Source organism: Anomaloglossus baeobatrachus, chromosome 7 (genome assembly GCF_048569485.1).
Source record: "Anomaloglossus baeobatrachus isolate aAnoBae1 chromosome 7, aAnoBae1.hap1, whole genome shotgun sequence".
In the NCBI taxonomy this organism is placed as follows: domain Eukaryota; kingdom Metazoa; phylum Chordata; class Amphibia; order Anura; family Aromobatidae; genus Anomaloglossus; species Anomaloglossus baeobatrachus.
In genome coordinates, this window is record NC_134359.1 from 132,445,021 (window position 1) to 132,469,927 (window position 24,907).

General features: G+C 47.6%; 1 protein-coding gene across 1 annotated transcript in view; it reads right to left on the reverse strand.

The window, feature by feature from the left end:
• The window catches only part of DYTN (dystrotelin), a 192,621-nt gene that overhangs the window by 156,106 nt on the left and 11,608 nt on the right, over nucleotides 1–24,907 (reverse strand). Inside the window, exon 2 of the mRNA XM_075319002.1 lies at nucleotides 23,148–23,251. Coding sequence (XP_075175117.1) covers nucleotides 23,148–23,249 — 102 coding nt within the window. The 5' untranslated portion in view covers nucleotides 23,250–23,251. The remainder of the gene's footprint in view (nucleotides 1–23,147; nucleotides 23,252–24,907) is intronic.

A 24,907-nucleotide genomic window follows, 5' to 3' on the forward strand; every position in this document is an offset into this window, starting at 1 on the left:
CCTGACTGTGCCATTCCTGAGGCTAAGTCTTCATTTTGGGATACAGCGCATGCTCCCACACTTAGTGCGAAAAGCCTCTTTGCACAGGTACTTGCATTCCGTGCCGGGTCTAAGTCCTGTTTTGTGCCTAGACACCATGCTAAAGCTCATAGTCTTTTTTCAGAGACTGTATTTCATGCTACTGAGCATGCTCAGGCATTTACTGCATCAGAGACTAGGTCCGGTAATGAAGTCTTTGGCCCTGCCCCTGATGTGGGGGCCCATATAGACCACAGGGCATCAGGTGTCCTGACGATGTGGCCAGGCCACTCCCAAATGGCTTGCAGAGGCCCGCCCCTATGACTTGTCACCTCATTATTGATGGTCAGACGATGACTGGTGAGGTGTTTGTCTCGTGGCAGCCATGAGGTCATTATTGAAGTTGCGGTTCCAAATAGGACGCTAGTTATGCCACTCATGACGTGTCACTCTGCTTTTGTCTCCAGGAGGTGCATTGTGTTCCACCCTGGTTTGGGGCGGACCCAGGTTATAAAAGGGGCTGGAGCCAACAAGGAGGTGCGCAGTCTTCTATTATGCTTCGAAAGAGCACACCTCCATGTGTTGAACCCATTGCGGCTTTTGGCCAGAGGTAGGCAGGGATAGGGCGTCGATGCAGGCCGCCACCACAGTTGGTAACACAGAACGGTTAAGACCAGCTCCTGTCCTACAAGTCCTGCTTGTGCAGCCCAGTGGCATTAACAGGCCTGCTGCTGCTGATGCGCCTGCTGTCCACAGGTGTGGCCCCAATGCACACGGTCAGCGTACTCAATGGCCCCTGTGATGTTAACAGGGAGTTCCTGGGCTGGGTGGGCGTGTGGACCCTGTGACGCTAACAGGGCTCCCAGTCTCCAGATCCAAGTGGCGTCTAACTCGGTTCAGGATACTATTAGCTTCATAGCCACACAGCTCTGTATCCTCCACCTAACCTTCCAGTTGCTAACCTCTCCTTTTCCATCTGGGAGCACGGTGGACATTGACTGCTGATGGGGATATATACCTTTCTCTTTCTTTTCTTATTAATTTTCGTTATATAGCGGTAACATAGTATATACCACCTTATCTAAATCTGCCAGTCCCACCGTAACAGATGGTGTTTCTTCAGCAAATGTTACTTTTGCTTAACCACCAAACCCACGGACAAAACTTTTTTCCCCTTTCCAACACACCTGTTCCCCTTTCACCAGCATCTGTCCTTTTTCAACTCATTTTGTATATGACCAAAAGTGCAACTCTGCAGGGACACCGTACTCAATGCCATCTCAGCACAGCAGCCAGCCCTCGGTCCCTCAGATGTGGACAAGTAAAAGACCATTTACTCCTATCCATGACAAAGCGTTGAGATTCACTCTGTGCAGCACTGGTGTTTAGTGGAAAAGCATATCTAAGACTGCGTACCACCTTCTGCAGATACTCCTGTATACGTGCGTCCCTTTCTATGGCAGGAATTATTTCGCCAAATTTTGTGTCTTGTACCGGGGATCTAACAGTGTGGCAACCCAGTAGTTAGCATTACTTCGAATTCGGACAATCCGAGGGTCATGTTGTAGGTAGTGCAGCAAGAAGGCGCTCATGTGTCTTGTCTTGTGCATCCAGGAGGACCAAGTCCTTGGTGTGTTGGTGGCAGAGAGGTGAGAATCGTGCCTCCTTCCTCTGCCCTCTCCCCCCAACCTCGCACAACCGAAATGTGAGCAAGCTCTCACTCATCTGCTGAGTCTTCCATGCCCATCGCCAGTTCGTCCTCCATTTCTTGATGGGCTCCTGCACCTTCCTCAACACTTTTTGCTGATACTATGCACCCTTGTTAATCCCTCTCCCCCACCATGACTGCCGCCTAGGTGCCGCTGACCATCTGGACCTCGTAGATCTTGTTATCCCTTCCGCATATGACTCCTCCTGTACTTCCTCCCCTTCCTCTTGTCCCAACACCTGACTCCGAATAATGCTTACAGTGTGCTCCATCATGTAGATCACCAGAATTGTCATGCTGAGAATGGCATTGCCAGTGCTAAACATCTTCGTCGACATTTGTAAACTGTGTAGAAGTGTGCATAGGTCCTTGATCTGACACCACTCCAGCAGCATGATCTGCACCACCTCTGGATCAAGTTAGGCCAGGCTATATGTCATAACGTATTGCAGCAGGGTTCAGCGGTGCTGCCACAAACGCTGCAACATGTGCAGATTCAAATTCCTGCATGTCGGCACATCGCATTTCAGGCGTTTAACCACCAGACCTAAAGACTTCTGGAGCGACGAAAGTTGTTGAGCTGCTGTGTGCGAACGATGGAAGTGAGCACATAGCGAGCGTGCCCGCTGCACAAGGCCATGTAGGCCAGGATGGTGGTTTAAAAATTGCTGGAGAATTAGATTCAACACGTGAGCCACACAAGGCACGTGTGTCACATTGTCACGGCGAAGGGCCGCACCCATGTTTGCATCATTGTCACACCCGGCCTTCCCTGTCTGCTGGTTGAGTGGAGACAACCATTGATGAAACTTGGTCTCCAGAGCTAACGGTCCACAACTTCTCAGCGGTGTGACTCACATTTCCCAAACATTTAAAGGAAGTAAACATTTGACCGCATGATGGCATTGAGCTCTGCTGCCAGCATAGTAAGGAGGAGGTGTGTGGTTTTCCTTGTGCGCAGTTACAAGGAAGGGTGCCCTGACCACACAGGGTTTGGGCCGAGGTGAAGGACCCACACGAGGTTGAGGAGGCAGAAGCAGTGTATTAACTTCTACATACAGAAGAAGGATTGATACAACTCGTGGGGACAGCAAGACTTGTACAGCAGACCCTTCTCCATCTCTCCCCATAGTAACCCATTGCCCAGTCAGCGACATGTAATGCCCCTGTCCATGCTTACTGGGCCAAGTATCTGTGGTGAAATGCACCCAGTCACACAGTTTCTCAAAGAAGCGGTGATGTTTGGTGCGACATGCTGGTGTAGCGCGTGCACGCCTTTGTTGGAGAAGGAGTGGCGCCTGGGCATCGGCTCTTGGGGCACTGCGATGGGCATAAGGTCTCGAAAATCCTCAGTTAAAAAGGTTAGAAAGGAAGCATTTTGGTAGCCAACAGTTTGCAGATGCTGAAAGTCAAGCTCTAAGCCATGTCATGCCCTTCTAAAAGCATGTAAAACACAGCAAGGGGACTCCAACCACAGTCTCCCTCGTTTCCACTAATTGGGCCACACACACCCCACTTGACTGTCATCAGTTCACCCCCATTTTCAAGATGAAAAAGATGCTTTGCATGAAGCACTCTCAAAAATACGCGTGCCTTTCACCTCCCCTGGATGAGCCAGGGGAAGAAAAGTCCTCTGAGAGCCATGACTTGTTCAGCTTGGTTCTTTTTTCAAAAGCGAGGGGACTCCAACTACAGTCTCCCTCGTTTCTACTAATTGGGCCACACACACCCCACTTGACTGGCATCAGTTGACCCCCATTTTCAAGATGGAAAAGATGCTTTGCATGAAGCACTCTCAAAAATGCGCGTGCCTTTCACCTCCCCTGGATGAGCCAGGGGAAGAAAAGTCCTCTGAGAGCCATGACTTGTTCAAAAGCGAGGGGACTCCAACCACAGTCTCCCTCGTTTCCACTAATTGGGCCACACACACCCCACTTGACTGGCATCAGTTGACCCCCATTTTCAAGATGAAAAAGATGCTTTGCATGAAGCACTCTCAAAAATATGCGTGCCTTTCACCTCCCCTGGATGAGCCAGGGGAAGAAAAGTCCTCTGAGAGCCATGACTTGTTCATCTTGGTTCTTTTTTCAAAAGCGAGGGGACTCCAACCACAGTCTCCCTCGTTTCCACTAATTGGGCCACACACACCCCACTTGACTGGCATCAGTTGACCCCCATTTTCAAGATGGAAAAGATGCTTTGCATGAAGCACTCTCAAAAATATGCGTGCCTTTCACCTCCCCTGGATGAGCCAGGGGAAGAAAAGTCCTCTGAGAGCCATGACTTGTTCATCTTGGTTCTTATTTCAAAAGCGAGGGGACTCCAACCACAGTCTCCCTCGTTTCCACTAATTGGGCCACACACACCCCACTTGACTGTCATCAGTTGACCCCCATTTTCAAGATGAAAAAGATGCTTTGCATGAAGCACTCTCAAAAATACGCATGCCTTTCACCTCCCCTGGATGAGCCAGGGGAAGAAAAGTCCTCTGAGAGCCATGAGTTGTTCATCTTGGTTCTTTTTTCAAAAGCGAGGGGACTCTAACCATAGTCTCCCTCGTTTCCACTAATTGGGCCACACACCCCCCACTTGACTGTCATCAGTTGACCCCCATTTTCAAGATGAAAAAGATGCTTTGCATGAAGCACTCTCAAAAATACGCTTGCCTTTCACCTCCCCTGGATGAGCCAGGGGAAGAAAAGTCCTCTGAGAGCCATGACTTGTTCATCTTGGTTCTTTTTTCAAAAGCAAGGGGACTCCAACTACAGTCTCCCTCGTTTCCACTAATTGGGCCACACACACCCCACTTGACTGTCATCAGTTGACCCCCATTTTCAAGATGAAAAAGATGCTTTGCATGAAGCACTCTCAAAAATACGCGTGCCTTTCACCTCCCCTGGATGAGCCAGGGGAAGAAAAGTCCTCTGAGAGCCATGACTTGTTCAGCTTGGTTCTTTTTTCAAAAGCGAGGGGACTCCAACTACAGTCTCCCTCGTTTCCACTAATTGGGCCACACACACCCCACTTGACTGGCATCAGTTGACCCCCATTTTCAAGATGGAAAAGATGCTTTGCATGAAGCACTCTCAAAAATGCGCGTGCCTTTCACCTCCCCTGGATGAGCCAGGGGAAGAAAATCCTCTGAGAGCCATGACTTGTTCAAAAGTGAGGGGACTCCAACCACAGTCTCCCTCGTTTCCACTAATTGGGCCACACACACCCCACTTGACTGGCATCAGTTGACCCCCATTTTCAAGATGAAAAAGATGCTTTGCATGAAGCACTCTCAAAAATATGCGTGCCTTTCACCTCCCCTGGATGAGCCAGGGGAAGAAAAGTCCTCTGAGAGCCATGACTTGTTCATCTTGGTTCTTTTTTCAAAAGCGAGGGGACTCCAACCACAGTGTCCCTCGTTTCCACTAATTGGGCCACACACACCCCACTTGACTGGCATCAGTTGACCCCCATTTTCAAGATGGAAAAGATGCTTTGCATGAAGCACTCTCAAAAATACGCGTGCCTTTCACCTCCCCTGGATGAGCCAGGGGAAGAAAAGTCCTCTGAGAGCCATGACTTGTTCATCTTGGTTCTTATTTCAAAAGCGAGGGGACTCCAACCACAGTCTCCCTCGTTTCCACTAATTGGGCCACACACACCCCACTTGACTGTCATCAGTTGACCCCCATTTTCAAGATGAAAAAGATGCTTTGCATGAAGCACTCTCAAAAATACGCATGCCTTTCACCTCCCCTGGATGAGCCAGGGGAAGAAAAGTCCTCTGAGAGCCATGACTTGTTCATCTTGGTTCTTTTTTCAAAAGCGAGGGGACTCTAACCACAGTCTCCCTCGTTTCCACTAATTGGGCCACACACCCCCCACTTGACTGTCATCAGTTGACCCCCATTTTCAAGATGAAAAAGATGCTTTGCATGAAGCACTCTCAAAAATACGCTTGCCTTTCACCTCCCCTGGATGAGCCAGGGGAAGAAAAGTCCTCTGAGAGCCATGACTTGTTCATCTTGGTTCTTTTTTCAAAAGCAAGGGGACTCCAACTACAGTCTCCCTCGTTTCCACTAATTGGGCCACACACACCCCACTTGACTGTCATCAGTTGACCCCCATTTTCAAGATGAAAAAGATGCTTTGCATGAAGCACTCTCAAAAATACGCGTGCCTTTCACCTCCCCTGGATGAGCCAGGGGAAGAAAAGTCCTCTGAGAGCCATGATTTGTTCATCTTGGTTCTTTTTTCAAAAGCAAGGGCACTCCAACCACAGTCTCCCTCGTTTCCACTAATTGGGTCACACACCCCACTTGACTGGCATCAGTTGACGGCCATTTTCAAGATGAAAAAGATGCTTTGCATGAAGCACTCTCAAAAATATGCGTGCCTTTCACCTCCCCTGGATGAGCCAGGGGAAGAAAAGTCCTCTGAGAGCCATGACTTGTTCATCTTGGTTCTTTTTTCAAAAGCGAGGGGACTCCAACCACAGTCTCCCTCGTTTCCACTAATTGGGCCACACACACCCCACTTGACTGGCATCAGTTGACCCCCATTTTCAAGATGAAAAAGATGCTTTGCATGAAGCCCTCTCAAAAATACGCGTGCCTTTCACCTCCCCTGGATGAGCCAGGGGAAGAAAAGTCCTCTGAGAGCCATGACTTTTTCATCTTGGTTCTTTTAGAAACACAGCTAGGGGACTCCAACCACAGTCTCCCTCGTTTCCACTAATTGGGCCACACACACCCCACTTGACTGGCATCAGTTGATCCCCCTTTTCAAAATGAAAAAGATGCTTTGCATGACGCACTCTCAAAAATACATGTGCCTTTCGCGTCCCCTGGCTGACCCAGGGGAAGAAAAGTCCTCTGAGAGCCATGTCCACATTGTCAGTGGACAGACGCGTGTTCTTATCTGCCAGCAGACCCCCAGCAGCACTGAAGACAGGTTCCGAGAGAACGCTGGCTGCAGGACATGACAAGATCCCCAAGGCGTACGTGGCAAGCTCAGGCAATTTATCCAGATTGGAAGCCTAAAATGAGCAGGGCTCAAGTTGCACAGTAATGGCATCGATGTTTCCTTGCATATACTCATATATCTGTGTCTCCTCTTTTTCCTTGTCCAGCTCTTTTGTTTTCGCATGAGTATATGTCCTTGTCACTTTCCCATGTGTTTGTGTTGTGTTGTGAGTTGTTTGTCACCTTTTGGACACCTTTGAGGGTGTTTTCTAGGTGTTTTTATGTGTTTGTGATTGCCTGCCATTGTTTCCTATGCGGTTCGAGTTCGGTTCGTCGAACGTTCGCCGAACTGAACTCGAACGAGACCTCCGTTCGACTAACCGAACTCGAGCCGAACCACGACCGGTTCGCTCATCTCTAGTTAAAAGTAAAAAAAATGCAAAAAAATGCCCTACCTAATAAACGTAGGGAAAAAAAAAAATTCCCCTTAATAATTTGTGCAAATTGCCCTTTTTTGCAAAAATGTTTTATGGTTTTAGGCTATGTACCCACGTTGCGTATTTGCGTGCAGTTACGCTGCGTATTGCACTGCAGCGTAACTGCATGCGTCCTGCGTCCCCAGCACAATCTATGAAGATTGTGCATGATCCATGTGCATGTTGCGTTTTAGAACGCAGCGATTTGCATGCTGCCAAATCGCTGCGTTCTAAAAAGCAACATGTCACTTATTCCGTGCACTTTGGATGCAGGTCCCGCTCTGTCTATGGTGGGGGTTGCATCCAGAGCGCATGAAATCGGCTTTTTCACTGCATTCATTATGCAATGTTTTTGCAGCGATTTGACGCGCACATGTACTGTCAAATCGCTGCAGAAATTTCTGCAGGGACAGGACGTGGGCACATAGCCTTACATATGTCCTACTTTGGTGGCCTACACTGTATATTGATTATGCTTGGAAGGTGGAAGCAAAGCCAAACTTTGTGATCCTGAAAAAGCAGCAAAAAATACTGCTAAGGCCTCTTTCAGACGTCCTTGGAAAACACACACGTTTTTCACGGATGTGTTGAAGGTGCGTATGGCCCTCTGTGTGCCGTGATTTAGCACATGTGTGTTTTCCTTGTACTATCCGTGATCGCACACAGAGATCAGGAACTTTTTATTCACCTGTCCCCGGAGGTGCTATCCGTGGTGTTAATGACTCTGACGCTGCTGCTTCCAGGTCCGCGGTGAAGTGAATACGCGATGAGCATAATGAGTAGGCTCTAAAGCAAGTGACAGCAGCACCGGAGACAAGTGAATATAGAAATTCATGTTATTTCAAAGACACATGTTTTCTCCACTGTGTGCTCCGTTTGACATCAGTGCTGCCGGAGAAAAACGGACGTGTCTCTGTGTGGAACATACGGAAATGCGTCTGCTCCATATGGACACACGGTCCTTGTAAAAACACTGATGTGTGCGCAGACCCATTGATTTTAATGGGTGTGCATTTGTCCATGATTTCAGTACGTATGAAAACGTCGTCATAGCGGAATAACTGACGTGTGAAGGTGGCCTAAAACACAGCAAGAAAAAGAGCAAAAGTGCAGCAAACCTGTGTTTTGTTTGCAGGTTTTTTTTACTGCCAAAAGATCAGAAAAAAATAGCAAAAAAGCAACGAGTGAACATACAGTTGATAGTTTAAGTTTTTATGATGTGGAAAAAATATGCCTAAATGAGGAGACTGTTGGCATAAGAAATTGTACACGAGAGAAGCATTTTGGATTATAAAATCAGATACTAAACAACCAAAAGAGGATGAATAATAAAATGGACGCCATGTTCATTTATTAATTTAATCCCCTTTTGGGGTGGGTATTTTACTGTATTTCGAAGGTTTTGCATACTGATTTGTATAATTAATTATGTTCATGTGTGTTGTGATGGCGTGTCTTGTGTATAAGACTACCTCATTTTATCTTTTGTTATCTATGACTAATGCGGGCATCACAGGGGACGATAAATCGTGCAATTGCATAAGCGATTGCGCCCTCCCCCGTCGTTTGTGCGTCACAGACAATTAGTTGCCCGTGGCGCACAAAGTCGTTAACCCTCCATCACACGTCATACTTACATCCCGGGCGATGTCGCTGTGGGTGGCGAACATCCACTTCCTGAAGGAGGAGAGATGTTCGGCGTCACAGCGACGTCACACAGCAGCCGGCCAATAGAAGCGGAGGGGCGGAGATGAGCGGGACGTAGCATCCCGCCCATCTCCTTCCTTCCGCATTGCCGGCGGGACTCAGGTAAGCTGTGTTCGTCGCTCCCGGGGTGTCACATGGAGCGATATGTGCTGCCACGGGAGCGACGAACAACCGGCGCGCAGAAGGAGGAACGAGATTATGAAAATGAATGACGTGTCAACGAGCAACGATAAGGTGAGTATTTTTGCTCGTTCACAGTCGTTCAGAGGTGTCACACGGTACGATATCTCTGACGATGCCGGATGTGCATCATTAACGACGTGACCCCGACGACATATCGCCAGATATATCGTACCGTGTGACGCCCGCATAAAATTGCAGGAGTGATTGAAACGCGTTGGTTGACATATCCCTGGGTGGGTTATTTAACTATGGACACTTAACAAATTGGAAGTTTTATTTATTTCCTGCTGCATCGTTCCTTTTGCATTTTTCTTCTGCAGTTTCCTGGTGGTGAACAGGTGAACACTACATTTGCAGCTCTCAAGCAGAGGTTCTATAGGGATGTACGGTGAGAGGTGTTTCTGCCCTTTTTGTATCCAATCCAGAACATTTTGTCATGTTGCCAATCTTAAGATTGGCAACATGAAAGACAGGAAAGAGCTTCAATCCTGAACCAAGATTAATCGTACGCCAAAAAGGAGGTGCTTAGAGACACCACCTGATAAAGCGCAACAACAGCGCATCTACAGCGCAGTCCTATCACAGTGGACATACTAACGGAAAGACTGGCAGAGTTAGGGGTGTACACAGGATAATGTTGTGGGCTGACCTAAGGACTGTGAGGGTGGAGTCATTCGAGATTCTGACAAGTAAAAAAAAAAAAAAAAAGACTTGGGGTAGGACACACAGCACAGAGCTTCATAAAAGAGTGTGTATTCTGTGAATGGAGGTGTTGGGTTATGGTAAAGGGGAGGGAAGAGATGCCGCAATGGGTGATGTCTATATACCTAAGTGCAGCATGCTATTATCATACCTCATTTGATCCTGAACTGTTACCAGTTATATAGGGTTGAGCAGACATATAAACTGCAGCACAATCCTTCCCTCCAGTTTCATTGTACGGTAAATCACGTGCTCAACAGTAGGGGGATTGTAGCCAGCCAGTGTAATTATTGAAATCTTAATTATTAGCAGTAGAGGCCTACATTTAATATTTAAAATTAAAGTTTGCGCTCTGTAAATGTCGCGGGCGGCGGGGTGCTGCGCTCACCACGCTCGGGTCCGGCGATGCTGCTACTGCTGCTCGGTGGCTCGAGCGGTGGGCCGGATCCGGGGACTTGAGCGGCGCTCCTCGCCCGTGAGTGAAAGGGGTGGTTTGTTGGTGTTTTGGATGTCGGTTTGTGACACCACCCACAGTGTGTGGTGAGCACCACCGCTGCTCTGTACGGGGATCCCGGGAGCGATGACAGGGAGCAGCTGGGATGTTTTCCTCCCCTCCGTGGGTAGGAGGATTTTGGTAGTCCCGGGGCCCGGAGTTGTTGTCTGTAAGGTGGATTGCGGGGCCTGGCCAGGTGCAGGGTCGCGGGGCAGCGCAGTGCCAGATGGCACGGTGGTACTTACTCAGCCAGTAACGCACACGGAGTCTCTGGTAAAACAAACGGCTGGATGGACAAGTCCCACAGACGGCTGCGACGGTCACCCCCGGTATGTTGGCGGTAACTGTCTCTCCCTGCACCGGTGTTATGTTCTCGGTCCCGATGGCTTCCCACTGGTAACCCGCTCCCCAGCGGTATATTTGCCGGAGGAGCCCCTTTTGCCCGCAGGCGCTGGCCCTGGGAACCCTAGCTGTGGCGGTAGCTGTATTTCCCTTCACGGTTGAGCGGTTGCCTTCAGTCGGGTCTTTACTGCTGGGAAACCCCGGAGGTTCCCGTCGCTGATGGATTTGACCGGTTTAACGGCGACTCCAAGCCTGGTCGGGGTCCGTAGGCCCTGCCGGATGGTGCTGGCTTCTCTTCGCTCCCCGATCCGGTACCGGCGGGCCACCGCCCGTCCCCGGTCCTTATGATTGTGCGTCAATCGGCCTCTCCTGCAGACGGTCACCACCGTCTGCCAACCTTGCTCTCAAGTGCCCGGGCCACGTACCCGGACACGGTCAGTCTGCTCCTCAACTACTACTTCCCTAACTGCCCTGTTTTTCCCGCCTCCAGGACTGTGAACTCCTCGGTGGGTGGAGTCAACCGCCTGGCTCCGCCCCACCTGGTGTGGACATCAGCCCCTGGAGGGAGGCAACAAGGATTTGTGTCTGACTTTGATGTTCCTAACCGGGGTGTAGGGTGTGTTGTTGCAGTACCTGTGACGTCCTGGCTTGTCCAGGGCGCCACATAAACACCTTGCACACAGTCAAGGCACCCAGTGCCAGAGTGCCAGAGGCAGCAAAACAACACCAAAACATCTTTGTTCCTCTACCATATTTGACTGTAGGTACTGTGTTCTCTTCTTTGTAGGCCTCATTCTATTTTCAGTAAAGATTAGAATAATTTGCGTTACCAAAAAGCACTATGTTGGTCTGTTCACAAGAAGTTTTACCAGAAGGATTTTGGCTTACTCACATACATTTTGGCAAACTGCAGTCTATCTTTTTTATGTCTCTGTGTTAGCCAACGAGTCTTCCTGGGTCTCCTGCCATAGCATTTCATGTCATTCAAGTGTCGACAGATAGTTAGTGTTGACACTGATGCACCTTGACCCAGCAGGACAGCTTTGGAACCTGATTGGGGCTGTTTATCCATCATCTGGACTATCCTGCATTGCAACCTTTCAACAATTTTTCTCTGCCGTCCATGTCTAGGAGATTAGCTACAGTGCCAAGAGTTGTAAACTTGTTGACTATGTTGTGCAGTGTGGACAAATGAACATCAATATCTCTGGAGATTAACTTATAACCTTGAGATTGTTGATATTTTTCAACAATTGTGGTTCTCAAGTTCTCAGACAGTTCTCCTTTCCTCTTTATGTTCTCCATGTTTAGTATAGCACACACACACACACCCACACGGTGCTAAAATTGAATGAACTTCTCCCCTTTTTATCTGGTTTCAGGTGTGATTTTCATATTAAACATACCTGTAAATTATCACAGTTGAGTTTGACCGAGCATCACATGATTGAAACAAAGTTATTTAGTCACGATTTTGTAAAAGTGTAAACAATTTTATCTGGTCCATTTGGGAGGTTCTGTATGAAATGATGTCCAATTTGATTTTTTTTTTCTCTGTTTTCTGTGTTGTACCAATACACTCAAAAGAAATAAACATATGTATTGTGAAAACATGTCTAATTGCAATACATTTCTGGGAGAAATACTTAATTTTCTGGAACATTTTCAAGGGTACCAAAGGTTTTAGCCATGACTGTATGACCACTGTAAACCCAGCACTTCTTGGATCTGCATCTTAGCTCTATTCAGTTGAACTTGGCACTATATTACTATACTAGACATAGCACCTAGACAAGCATTATTGTATCAAAAAATAAAAAGTGAAAGGATGTTCTAGAAATTGTGTGTATACTAGCTTTCAGGTCTCATTAGCCTGATGTTTTTAAGAAAAATAATTCTATTATTATGACAACACTCATCAGAGCTGCCGGCTCAATGCTGTGCTCAGAGAGACCCGGCAGTTTTGATGAGAGTTGTCATCACCCAGCATCTGTGAATAGTACTTTATTGCTATTCACAATCGCCGGAGTTGGTGTCCTGGATCGTGGATAACGTCAGAACGTCCAGGGAATGTTTTTTAAATACATTTGTGAACGAGAGAAAGTGTGGAAGAATCTTAATTCAAATAAACTATTTTTTTCCTGTATGTGTGTAAGAGGATGGCGAATAGTGCCCCCTCCTACGAAAGTGTTGTTAATATGTATTGTATGTACAATAGTAAAGATAAGATGTAGTAATGCCGAACGTGTGCGTCGTTTGGCTCCACTCAGCAGTTAACGCTGGTATGGATTAAGTAATCAGGAAAATGTATGTATTTATATGTTGTAAATATTGTGTGTAACATGTACTGGTCCCTCGTGCTGTGTTTGGCAGGAGATGCAGTACAGGGCCAAGTATAGAGGTAGGGTAAGGATAGGTGTAGTAGTAGTAGTGAAAAGGTAGGAATAAGTGGAACTAGGGAACAAGCAGCAGGAGGAGGATGGGAGGAGTAGTTTAGTTAGCCATAAGAGTTAGAACAGGGAACACAGAAAGTACAGTAGAGGGCTGCCAAGGAGGCAGAGATAGGTGGGAGGAGTAAGTAGAGGGTTACAGCATGTGTGCAGAAAGAATCTAGTTAGTTGAGCGTCAAGAATTGTGCTAGGCAGGACTTCATGTTAAGGTCTGCCTGAGCTGGAGGGAATTCATCCATATGTGTCAAGACCTCACCTGGCTGACAGGCAGCATATCGACCTCGGACTGGTGGGACACTAGGACTTGGAGACCCCAGTGGGACCCTGTACTGGCCAGGATAGTCTGCTTGTCCAGGACGTGGGTAAGAGTGAGACACGGAAGCTGCAAAGGAACAGATAATGGGGGAAGGTAAAGTATACAGGACTTAGCTGCTGGAGGCTTGTATCCAGGGCAAGTTAGCAGAGTTTTTCTCCCGAGGATCAATGACACAGCACGAGAGTCCTAGGGACCAGAAGTATGGATACTGAACATGCCAGAATAAAGAAGTTCCAGTTACTTTTATTAAGACTGTTGTTTGGTCAATGCCACCTCCACCCCGTCTAAGAAGAGGATTCCAGCACAGAGAGATGGGCACGATCTCGAAGGTAATGATTCACGCCTGCTCATTCGCATATACAAAAGTCAAGGGAAGCAAGGCCGGCCATCACACAGCTCCCCTCTTCAAGTGGCACTGCAAGCAGGTTCAACCTGCGTGTCCTGGCCCCAGGGGCTTAAAGAATAAGAAATGGCGAGCCGCAGATCGTGTATGGCTAAAGTTAAAAAAAATGTCTGTTGCCGCCTGGAGGCAAACCCCGCCCGTCGTGGGCATGGTGGATGCGCTGGAGCACGAAATTATGTCCAGCCTCGGGGAGGGCCAAAGGCTAAAGAACGTCCCTGGAAGGCACGGCCTGTAACATAGACTTACCCTCAAAGAAGAAAACTGCAGCCATATTGGAAGCAGAGTTTGACCAAAATGGATGCTCGCCCTCTGGAGTCCGAGACGGCCATGGGCTCGACCTACGTATCTGCACACAAGAACATCGTGCGTGGGAGGAGAAAGAGAGGGAAAGAGACATGATGCCTCGACGACCAGGGGGCCTGCAGCAGTGGTAGTTTGGTCTAGTCTGGTGCAAGGAGACGGGGACAGTCGGTGAACTCATGGCGGACGAATCCGGAGAGTCCGACCTCAAGCCCGTTGCCCTCGTTGCATCTCAGGGACGTAGAGATAGACTTCAGCCAAAGTCAGCCGTTGCTGAGCTACCTGTCAAGATCGTCACTGCTGCGTCTGCTTTTCCACCGATGCCCGAGATGCTCATTTTGAAAGTTTCAAGTGAGGAGCCTGCCAAGACAATCCCCGTTGTGTCCACCTTATCACCGGTGATAGGGACGCCCGACTGAGAAGCCTCAAGTGAGGAGCCCACCAAGGTCCCCATGTCCGGAATGGAGGAAGGAGGACTTCTGGTGCATTTGCCTATGCCACCATCTTCAGAACGAGATGACAACGCCAGGGAACAATCCACCCGGCTTGCCGGTACCATCGTCACCGCTGCCGCCCAGCCCAACGTTGACCTGCCGGCCAAGAAGGCCCCACCACCTGCCTACCTGCCCCCATGGAAGGTTTACATCCCGGATCATGCCTGGATCGAGGGAGTCATCCACGAGAAGAAGCGGCGTGAGCGGGAGATCCAAGTCCAGCTTTCCTTCCTGGAGGCGTATCTGCTGTCAAGCGGTTCACATACGGCTGGGTACGGTGCCTTAATCATGAGCGGACGTACGGGTTCCTCGCCGAAGAGAGGATTTTCCACAATGTGTACCTGAATGCAGGATTGGTGAGTGGGGAGCAGGGGCTGGGGCTGTGCGATCGGGTGCAGTACATCCACGAAAATGGCCAGAGAGGATGGTACACTGTTGCGGTCAGTCATGCTTCACCCACTTACACCGTATGCCCTGAACATGCCTCACCTATGCAGGCTTCCTCCCTGTCGGTGAGCCCCAATGTTGTATCCCCGGTTTCTCCCAGTAACTCAGGAAGTAGCAGTTTCGGAGGAGCAGTGTCGGCGCTCAATGTAGCCCATTCTGCAGTATATGTGTGGATGGAAGAGCCCAAGTGAGCTAGCCTGGAAAAACCCGTATGTACGGCACCCGCTGTGCCATTATTAAAAGAAAGGTGATGCCGGTTGCGTCTGTGGAAAGAAAAAGGACAGTTTGTGACGGGAATGTCCTCCTTCAAGGAGGTAGGCAGAAAGATCCTGGACTGTGTTGGTAAAGAAAAGGGGATGCCAAGAGCAGTGCCAGCCCCAGGAGTCATGCTGAAACGGACTCTTGATGTGTTAATGATCGTGTAACCAGAATATTTTACCTCCGTCCGGGTTATGTTAGTCCAGATACCCAGGATGTATAATAAAAGTGTTGATGTTCGAAAAATAATAGTGTTGGGGTATGATGAGTCTTTGGTGGAGCCCCAGATCCTGTTGTAGCCTAAAGCCTATCCAGTAAGAGGGATAATAGTAAAATAAGTATTGTACAGTGAAATAATGTAAAAATGTGTATTGTAAAGTGTAAAAATGTAGAATGTGTTGCTAAAGAAAAAAACAGGATGCTACGTGTCTTGCAGAGAGAAAAATCGTCCGAGCACGTCTGACCTTAAAGGAGGGAGGTGTATAGGAGGACAGCGAATAGCGCCCTCTCCTATGAAGGTGGATACGGGTGAGCGGGACCCAAAAAGTTTCAGACTTGAGGGTCCAAAGAGGAAAACACAGGTGCCAAGGAAAGGGTCACAGACTCACCGCAACATCAAGGACATTGACCCAAGCGTGCTCCCTCCCAGCTGCAATGGTGCTCAGAACTCTGGTTTACAAGCTGTCGGTGTGGCTATTTCTGGACTGAGTGAGCACACTGAAAAACCTTTCTCCTACCCCCAACGGCTCCCCTACACCACCATCACCGGGCTCCCGGGGCAAAACCCCCCTACCCAAGAAGGGGATAAAACACCTTGCTGCCATACCACCGCTACCGGGTGTCCCCAACAGCAGCGGTGGTACCTTATCTTACCACGCACCGTGGGTGGCGTCACAAACTTTCCTAATCCTGTGCACATACTCCCCCACTCCTTTTTGATTCGAGTGTTAGCATGAACCCATCCGGGTCCGGAGACCCCTCGAGCCACCGGATCCGAGCGGCTCCGGATCCGAGCGGCTCGGCTGCTGCTACGGGGGCGGTACAATCTCGTACTAGCCAGGAGACACTGCGCATCTGAGACGCGGGTAAGAGTTAGACATGGCAGCCACAAAGGAATGGATACTGGGGGATAATAAAGTATACAGGACTTAGCTGCTGGAGGAAGGTACCCAGGGCAAGTTAGCAGAGTTTTTCCCCGAGGACGAAAGACACAGCACGAGTGTCCTAGGGACCAGAAGTACGGATACTGAACGTGTCAGAATAAAGAAGTTCCAGTTACTTTTATTAAAACTGTCATTTGATCATTTCCCCCTCCACCCTGTCTAAAGGCCGCTTTACACGCTGCGACATCGCTCAAGCAATCTCGTTGGGGTCATGGAATTTGTGACGCACATCCGGTCGCTTTAGCGATGTCTTTGCGTGTGATACCTATGAGCGATTTTGAATCATCGCAAAAACGGTCAAAATCGCTCATCTGTGACATGCCCCCCTATTCTCGAATATCGACGCTGCTCGGTGTACGAAGTAGTTTGTTGCTCCTGCGGCAGCACACATCGCTATGTGTGACACTGCAGGAACGAGGAACCTCACCTTACCTGCGACCGCCCACAATGAGGAAGGAAGAGGGTGGGCGGGATGTTACGTCCCGCTCATCTCCCACCTCCGCTTCTATTGGGCGGCGGTTCGGTGACGCTGCTGTGACGTCGCTGTGACGCTGAACGAACCGCCCCCTTAAAAAGGAGGTGGTTCGCCGGTCACAGCGACGTCGCTAGGCAGGTAAGTAGTGTGACGGCTCCACGCGATGTTGTGCGCCACGGGCAGCAATTTGCTCGTACCGCACAACTGATGGGGGCGAGTACGCACGCTAGCGATATCGATCACGATATCGCAGCATGTAAAGCGGCCTTAAGACGAGGATTCCAGCACAGAAGATGGGCACGATCTCAAAGGCAACGACAAACACCCACTCGTTCACATATACAGAAGTCAAGGGAAACAAGGTCGGCCATCACATGGCTCCCCTCTTTATGTGCTTGGGTTTTTTGCAACCTCACACTTACTGTGTAAGTGATGGGGCTTGTCTAATAGACACCTATCCATTACTAAGTCCTGTTCTTGATGCCAGCTGACATTACACAGCTGACAACTCCATTAAACTACTACCCAATCACCAATGCTCCAAGGCAAATGGAAAGAGCAGGGCAAAGCACCAGAATTTCCACATCTAAAGGCGCCCCAATTCTGGGGTGGCTGTGGGCTACTACTTTTATTCTGGGAATTGCCAAATAATAATGGGGATTCATTGTAACTAATGTAACTAACTCCCAGACTGATAATAGCAGCCCACTGCTGTCTGCTTTACCATGGCTGGTTGTCAAAAATACTAGATACTGGTATGTCCTTGGTCACCTCTTTCTGGTTACCGTAGGCTCCGGCGGCGAGCCTTGCATATGTCTGCTGATCTGATCAGCAGACATGTGTGGCTAACAGGCGCAGGTGGATTGGTGATCCATTTGTGCCTGTAAACCCTTAGATCACGTTGACAAACACTGACAGAGTGATTTAAAGGGCTGCAGCAGGGATCATGCCATTCCCCGCTGCTATTGACGGCCCCATGACGCGATCACGGGGCGCCAATGTGTTGTCATGGTAGTGTGGCGTCAGCTAGTGACCCCTGATACTACCATGACTCACTTCATCTGAGAGCCGACAGAGCATTGGCACTCACAAGAGATGAATATTTCTGCTGATCAAAGCAATACTGCTCTGATCAGCAGTAATGCACAGGTGATTGGACCGTGCAGTGCTAAAGTCCCCTAGGTGGACTAGTAAAATAAAAACTGTAAAAAAAAGTGTTGAAAAATATGAAAAAAAAAATAATCAATTGAAAATAAAACAGTTAAAAAATTTTCAAAAAATGTATCTTTTCCCTTTTATCACTATTTCTCCACATTTGGAATTTATTTTCATTTTTCTGTACACTATATGGTAAAACTAATGATTTCATTCAAAAGTACAACTCATCCCGCAAAAAATAAGCCCTCATATGGCAATATTAACAGAAAACCAAAAAAAGTTATGGCTCTTGGAAGAAGGGGAGGATAAAACGAAAAGGAAAAATGGAATATCGCCCTGGGGTAAAAAGGTTAAAAAACCGTGTGGGGTCCCCTCTATTTTTGATAATCAGCCAAGGTAAATCAGATATGTCTGTTTTACCTTGACTAATTATCAAAAATGTGGAAGAGCCAATACTTTTTTTAAATTACTTAATTTCTTACTTCTCAGCAGTGATCTTGGAGTAAGAGATTGATCCAGGTGACCTACCCATGCATTTTTCTGGCCTCCCCTGCTGTTTAGCAGGATTTGCTGTAAAAATGCTCAACTTCCCAATAGACTCCATTACACTTGTCACTCAAATCAAGCCTGTCCAAGCGCTAGACCAGCTCGATTTGAGTAACAAGCACTAGAGCACTTTAGTGCTTGCTCATCATTACTAGAGATGAGCGATGTTCGAGGTTCGCCAATTTCATGTTCGAGTGATTTTGGGGGGTGTTCGAGTCATTCGACGAACTCGAACGATTTGCTAAAAGTTCGGCAGTTCGAGTTACGTTCGAGAACGGTTCGAGCACCAAAAGCGTGTCTTTTCACAGTAAATATGTGCGCACCTTTCTTATCTGCATGCGTCCTGCGTCCCCAGCACAATCCCTCTCTCTTTCCTACTTACCGATCACGGGCGTCTCCGCTGCACAGCTGTGAAAAATCTCCAGCGGCATTTCCTCTTTTGAAAATGGCTGCCACTTCATTATTCAATTAGTTATTCCGTGCTCTCCCCGCCCAGCGGCGCCCATGATTGGTTACAGTCAGACACGCCCCCACGATGAGGGACAGATGTCTCACTGCAGCCAATCACAGCCACCGGCGGGCGGCTCTATATCGTGCAGTAAAATAAATAAATAAATTAAAAAAAAATGCGGTTCCCCCATATTTGATACCAGCCAGGATGAAGCCACATCGCTGGAGGCTGGTATTGTCAGGATGGAGAGCACCAGATTATGGGGAGCCCACAACCCTAACAATATCAGCAGGCAGCCGCCCAGAATTGCCGCATCCATTAGATGCGGCAGTCCCGGGACTCTACCCAGCTCATCCCGAATTGCCCTGGTGCGGTGGCAATCGGGGTAATAAGGAGTTAATCATGGCAGGCGTCTCCCCGAGATACCTTCCATGATTGAACTGTAAGTGAAAGTAAAGAAACACACACAGCGAAAAATCTTTTATTTGGAATAAAAGACAAAAAAAACCTCATTTACCTTTTTATTAATCCCCAAACAACAATCCAAGTCCGAAGTAATCCACACGACACTCTCAGCTCTGCTACATGAAGATGACAGTGTCGTGTGGATAAGCGATCTGTGTCCTCTCCACGTAGCACCTGAAGTGAGCCGCGCTGTCACCAGGCTTCACTCTGTAATGTAGATGTCAAAATTACCAAATCTGCCTATGTTTCTCATTACAGCCAGTGGCTCCATGGATAGAGCTCCCGTCTAAAAAGCAATTAATTTATTTTTAGTTTTAAATTATAATTATTATTTATAATTATAATTTAATTTAATTATGCACTGAGGGGAGAAGTCGGACATCAGCTGTGAGCCGCGGGACACACCTCTAAAATCGGAGCAGTTCACAGAATGAGGCTGCATTGCTCTCTCTCTCTCTCTTTCTCTCTCTTTTTCTCTCTCTCTTGTCTCTTTTTCTCTCTCTCTCTTTCTCTCTCTCTTTCTCTCTCTCTCTCTCTCCTTCTTTCTCTCTCTCTTTCTTTCTCTCTCTCTCTTTTTCTCTCTTTTTCTCAGTCTCTCTTTTTCCCTCTCTCTCTTTCTCTCTTCTCTCTTCACTCTCTTCTCTCTCTCCCTCTCTCGCTCTCTCTTTTTCTCTCTCTTTCTCTCTCTCTCTCTTTCTTTCTCTCTCTTTTTCTCTCTTTCTCTCTCTCTCTTTTTCTCAGTCTCTCTTTCTCTTTTTTCCTCTGTCTCTCCCTCTCTTTCTCTCTCTCTCTTTTTCTCTCTTTTTCTCTCTCTCTTCTCTCTCACTCTCTTCTCTCTCACTCTCTCTCTCTTACTCTCTCTCTCTCTCTCTCTCTTTTTCTCTCTCTTTTTCTCTGTCTTTCTTTTTCACTCTCTCTCTACCTTCTCTCTCTCCTCTCTCTCTTCTCTCTCCTCTCTCTTCTCTCTCTCCCTTTCTCTCTTCTCTTTTCTTTCACTTTTCTCTCTCTCTTTTCTCTCTCTCTTCTTTCTCTCTCTTTCTCTCTCAGACCTGGTGATAATCTGCTGATGCGGTCACCTGATGGAATCAGCTGACACTATAAGTCGAGTGGTGAGGCCGGCTTTTTACCGCCCGGCCGGCTAAACTATCAGCTGATGCTGTCAGACAAAAGTCTGCACAGAAATGTGTAGTTTGTTTTTTTTCTTTTTGCACTGATGCATCAGCTGATTGTATAAAAGCCATTTATACAATCAGCTGCTGTGTCATGTGATTCAGGCCCTTGAACCTGACACATCATCTGATCGCTTTGCCTTCCAGCAAACCGATCAGATGATATTGGATCCGGATTGGACGGCGCGGGACCCTTGACCCAGGATTACTGCGGAGGGGGGTTCTTTATTTCAATAAAGATGGAGTCACTAATTGTGTTGTGTTTTATTTCTAATAAAAATGTTTTTCTGTGTGTTGTGGTTTTTTTTATCTGTACTAGAAAATCATGGTGGCCATGTCTAATATTGGCGTGACACCATGAATTTCGGGCTTAGGGCCAGTTGATAATATACAGCTAGCCCTAACCCCATTATTATCCAGCAAGCCACCCGTCACCAGGGCAGCTGGAAGAGTTGGATACAGCGCCAGATGATGGCGCTTCTATGAAAGCGCCATTTTCTGGCGTGGCTGCAGACTGCAATTCACAGCAGGGGTGCCCACAAAGCTTGGGCACCCTGAGCTTCGGATTCCAATCCCCAGCTGCCTAGTTTTATCTGGCTGGACACAAAAATTGGGCAAAGCCCACGTTATTTTTTTTTTTTTTTTTAATTATTTCATGAAATTCATGAAATTATTAAAAAAAAAAGGGCTTCCCTATATTTTTGGTTCCCAGATGGGTACAAATAGGCAGCTTGGGGGAAGCCCGTAGCTGCCTGCTGTACCTGGCTAGCATATAAAAACATGGCGAAGCCCACGTAATTTTTTGGGGGGGCAAAAAACTCCTGCATACAGTCCTAGATGGAGTATGCTGAGGCTTGTAGTTCTGCAGCTGTTGTCTGCTGTCTGTCTGTATGGACTAAACAGCAGCTGCAGAACTACAAGGCTCAGCATGCTCCATTCACTAGTGTATGCATGAGAGCAGACAGCAGCTGCAGAATGACAAGGCTCAGCATGCTCCATTCACTAGTGTATGCAGGAGAGAAGACAGCACCTGCAGAACTATAAGGCTCAGCATACTCCATCGAGGACTGTATGCAGGAGTTTTTTGCCCACCAAAAAAATTACGTGGGCTTCGCCATATTTTTGTATGCTAGCCAAGTACAGCAGGCAGGTACGGCTGCCCCCAACACCCTGCTGCCTATTTGTACCCGGCTGGGAACTAAAAAAAATAGTGAAGCCCCTTTTTTAATTATTTCATGAATTTCATGAAATAATTAAAAATAAATCGACATAGGCTTCGCCCTATTTTTGGGTCCAGCCAGGTAGAACTAGGCAGCTGGGGATTGGAATCCACAGCACAGGTTGGCCCGAGCTTTCTGGGCGCCTCTGCTATGAATTGCAGTCCGCAGCCGCCCCAGAAAATGGTGCTTTCATAGAAGTGCCATCATCTGGCACTGTATCCAACTCTTTCAGCAGCCCTGATGCCGGGTGGCTTGCTGGGTAATAATGAATTAATAGCAGCTTTTTTTTACTAGCTAGTATTAAGCCAGAGATTCTTAATGTCAGGCAGGTTTGACCCGACAATTAAGAATCTCCAATAAAGGGTTAAAAAAAAGACACCACACAGAGAAAAAATACTTTAATAGAAATGAATAGACAGACACACTTAGAGACTCCATGTTTATTACTCCCTGTCAGCCCTCAACGATCCTGCTCTTCTGTCTTCTTTCTCCTTCAACCCATGCAGCTCTGCTACATCAGACAGCATTGCATGGGAGGAAGATGCTGCTGCTTTGTGCAGTCTATTCACTCAGTGAGTGAGCAGAAGCTGCATGCTGTAAGCGGTGACGTCACCGCTGATAGGCGGGTTACCATAGCAACGGTGCTCCGATCACGTGATTACCGGTGCCACAATTCACCGGCTGTGGCAACCAGTCCTTGCATGTGGGCTGTCTCTGTAAAGAGCGCCTACATGCATGAACGGGGAAGCCGACCATGTGCCAGAGCATTTCACCGGTACACGGAGATACTGCAACGATTACCGCGTACCGGAGAGATGCACTGACAGGACCTAGCATGACGTTTAGCCATGTGACCAGTCTGTAGCCAATGAGATAATAGGCACGTGACTGATCACATGCTATTTTGACGTCATGATAGGCCCTATCATCAGTGCTTGTTACCGGAAGGATGCAGTGATTATCGGAAGGAAAAGCGGCGAGAGACAGAGTGCAGGATGCGTCGCGGGGACCTGTAAGTATTATGGCAATGTTTATTAACTGTATGTGTACATGTATAATGTGTTTTTATGTGTTTGTGTTTGCCTCCCATTGTTTTCAATGGGGTTCGAATGGTTCGGCGAACGGAGCCTCCGTTTGACAAACCGAACCGAACTCGAACGCCAGAGGGGTGGCTCATCTCTAATCACTACTCATTAAGTACAAAATACTGTATAGTTACCTTTAACAGCTAGATAAGTGATTTACCTGCAGTGGTGCCGTGTCTGAGTTTTCAGAAATATGCATCTCGTCTTCCTTGCATTCTCTAGATTGCTCTATACGTTCTTGTTGAGACTGGTGATTATTCATTTCTAATAAATAATAAGAATCACATATACCAGTTATTAGCAAATGTGCACTAGTGTAATAATAACATTATGAGCAAATAGACATACATGATGCTGGAACAATAAATTGACTTAGTTTCACAGTGTCTTGTGTCTTGTAGGTGACTGACTTTTTCTTCCTTTTTTCTAACAGTGTCTTTCAATATGTTAAATAGAAATGTTTTAAAGGTCTTAAGTGAAGTTTCATTTCAGTGAAATTGGAGGTGTTCATTAGAGAATACAACTGCAAACTATTTCAATGATTAAACTAAGAATAACATATTGTCAAACAAGCCAAAAAATGTTCAAGGTCAATGTAGTAAACCTTTTTCACACATTACTCACTTACGCATTTCCATGTCTCCAACAATAAAGCTAATTTTGCCTTCGTAACCTATTAGGCAATGTTCACATCACATTTAGGATTTATTTTTGGGATATACGTGAGTAAAAACTCGAGGCGTCTACACCAAATGCATCTATAGAGCAGCACTCATTCTGCAGAAATCAGGTATATCTTATTTTTAAAGGAAATCTGTCACCGGGTTTTTGCTACCTCATGAGAGAAGCATGATGTAGGGATATATACCCTGATTCCAACAATGTATAACATAGTTAACTGGGTACAGCAGTTCTGACACAATCAGAAGATTTAGGGCATCTATGACATCGCAAGCCGATGGTAGCGATGCCGAGCGTGATAGTCGCCGCCCTTGTCGCAGCTGCGATATCTTGTGATAGCTGCCGTAGAGAACATTATCGCTACAGCAGCTTCACATGCACTTACCTGTCCTGTGACGTCGCTCTGGCCGGCGAACCGCCTCCTTTCTAAAGGGGCGGGTCGTGCGGCGTCACAGCGACGTCACACAGCAGGCAGCCAATAGAAGCGGAGGGGCTGAGATGAGCGGGACGTAAACATCCCGCCCACCTCCTTCCTTCCTCATTGCAACCGGGACGCAGGTAAGGCGATGTTCCTCGCTCCTGCGGCTTCACACACTGCGATGTGTGCTGCCGCAGGAACAAGGAACAACATCGTAACATCGGTCCTTCCGAAATTATGGAAATGACCGATGCTACACCGATGATACGATTTCGACACTTTTGCGCTCGTTAATCGTATCAAAAATGATTTACACACTCCGATGTTGACAGCGACGCCGGATGTGCGTCACTTTCGATTTGATCCCACGGACATCGCAGCTGCGATGTCGTAGTGTGCAAAGTACCCCTTAGACTTAGCAATGCAGCCAAGCAGAGAGAGCTGTCCCCGCCGACACCAGGCTGTCTGTATACAATGCTTATCGACAGTGAGGTGCTACTCACAGCAGGGGCCATGTCAGATGACCAGGCAAGAGACAATTTAGTCCAAGCAATGATAAGCTCCTGAAGCGAAAACAAACTTTGCAAGTAATGATATGCTCTTGACCAAATAGGGAGAGTGCTGCCTGACTGCTGGGAGATCTTTTTATAAGTAATGTGGTCCTTTAGTCGTCAGCTCTTCATCCCCTGTGTTTCTCTTGTCACACTCTGATACATGTTTATGTGCTTGCTGGTTGTTAGAATTGAATGGGGTGTAATTTTTCCTCCCTCCAGAAGAGGTCAGAATGGGACTGTTTGTTTAGGCTGACGTCCTTTCAACCC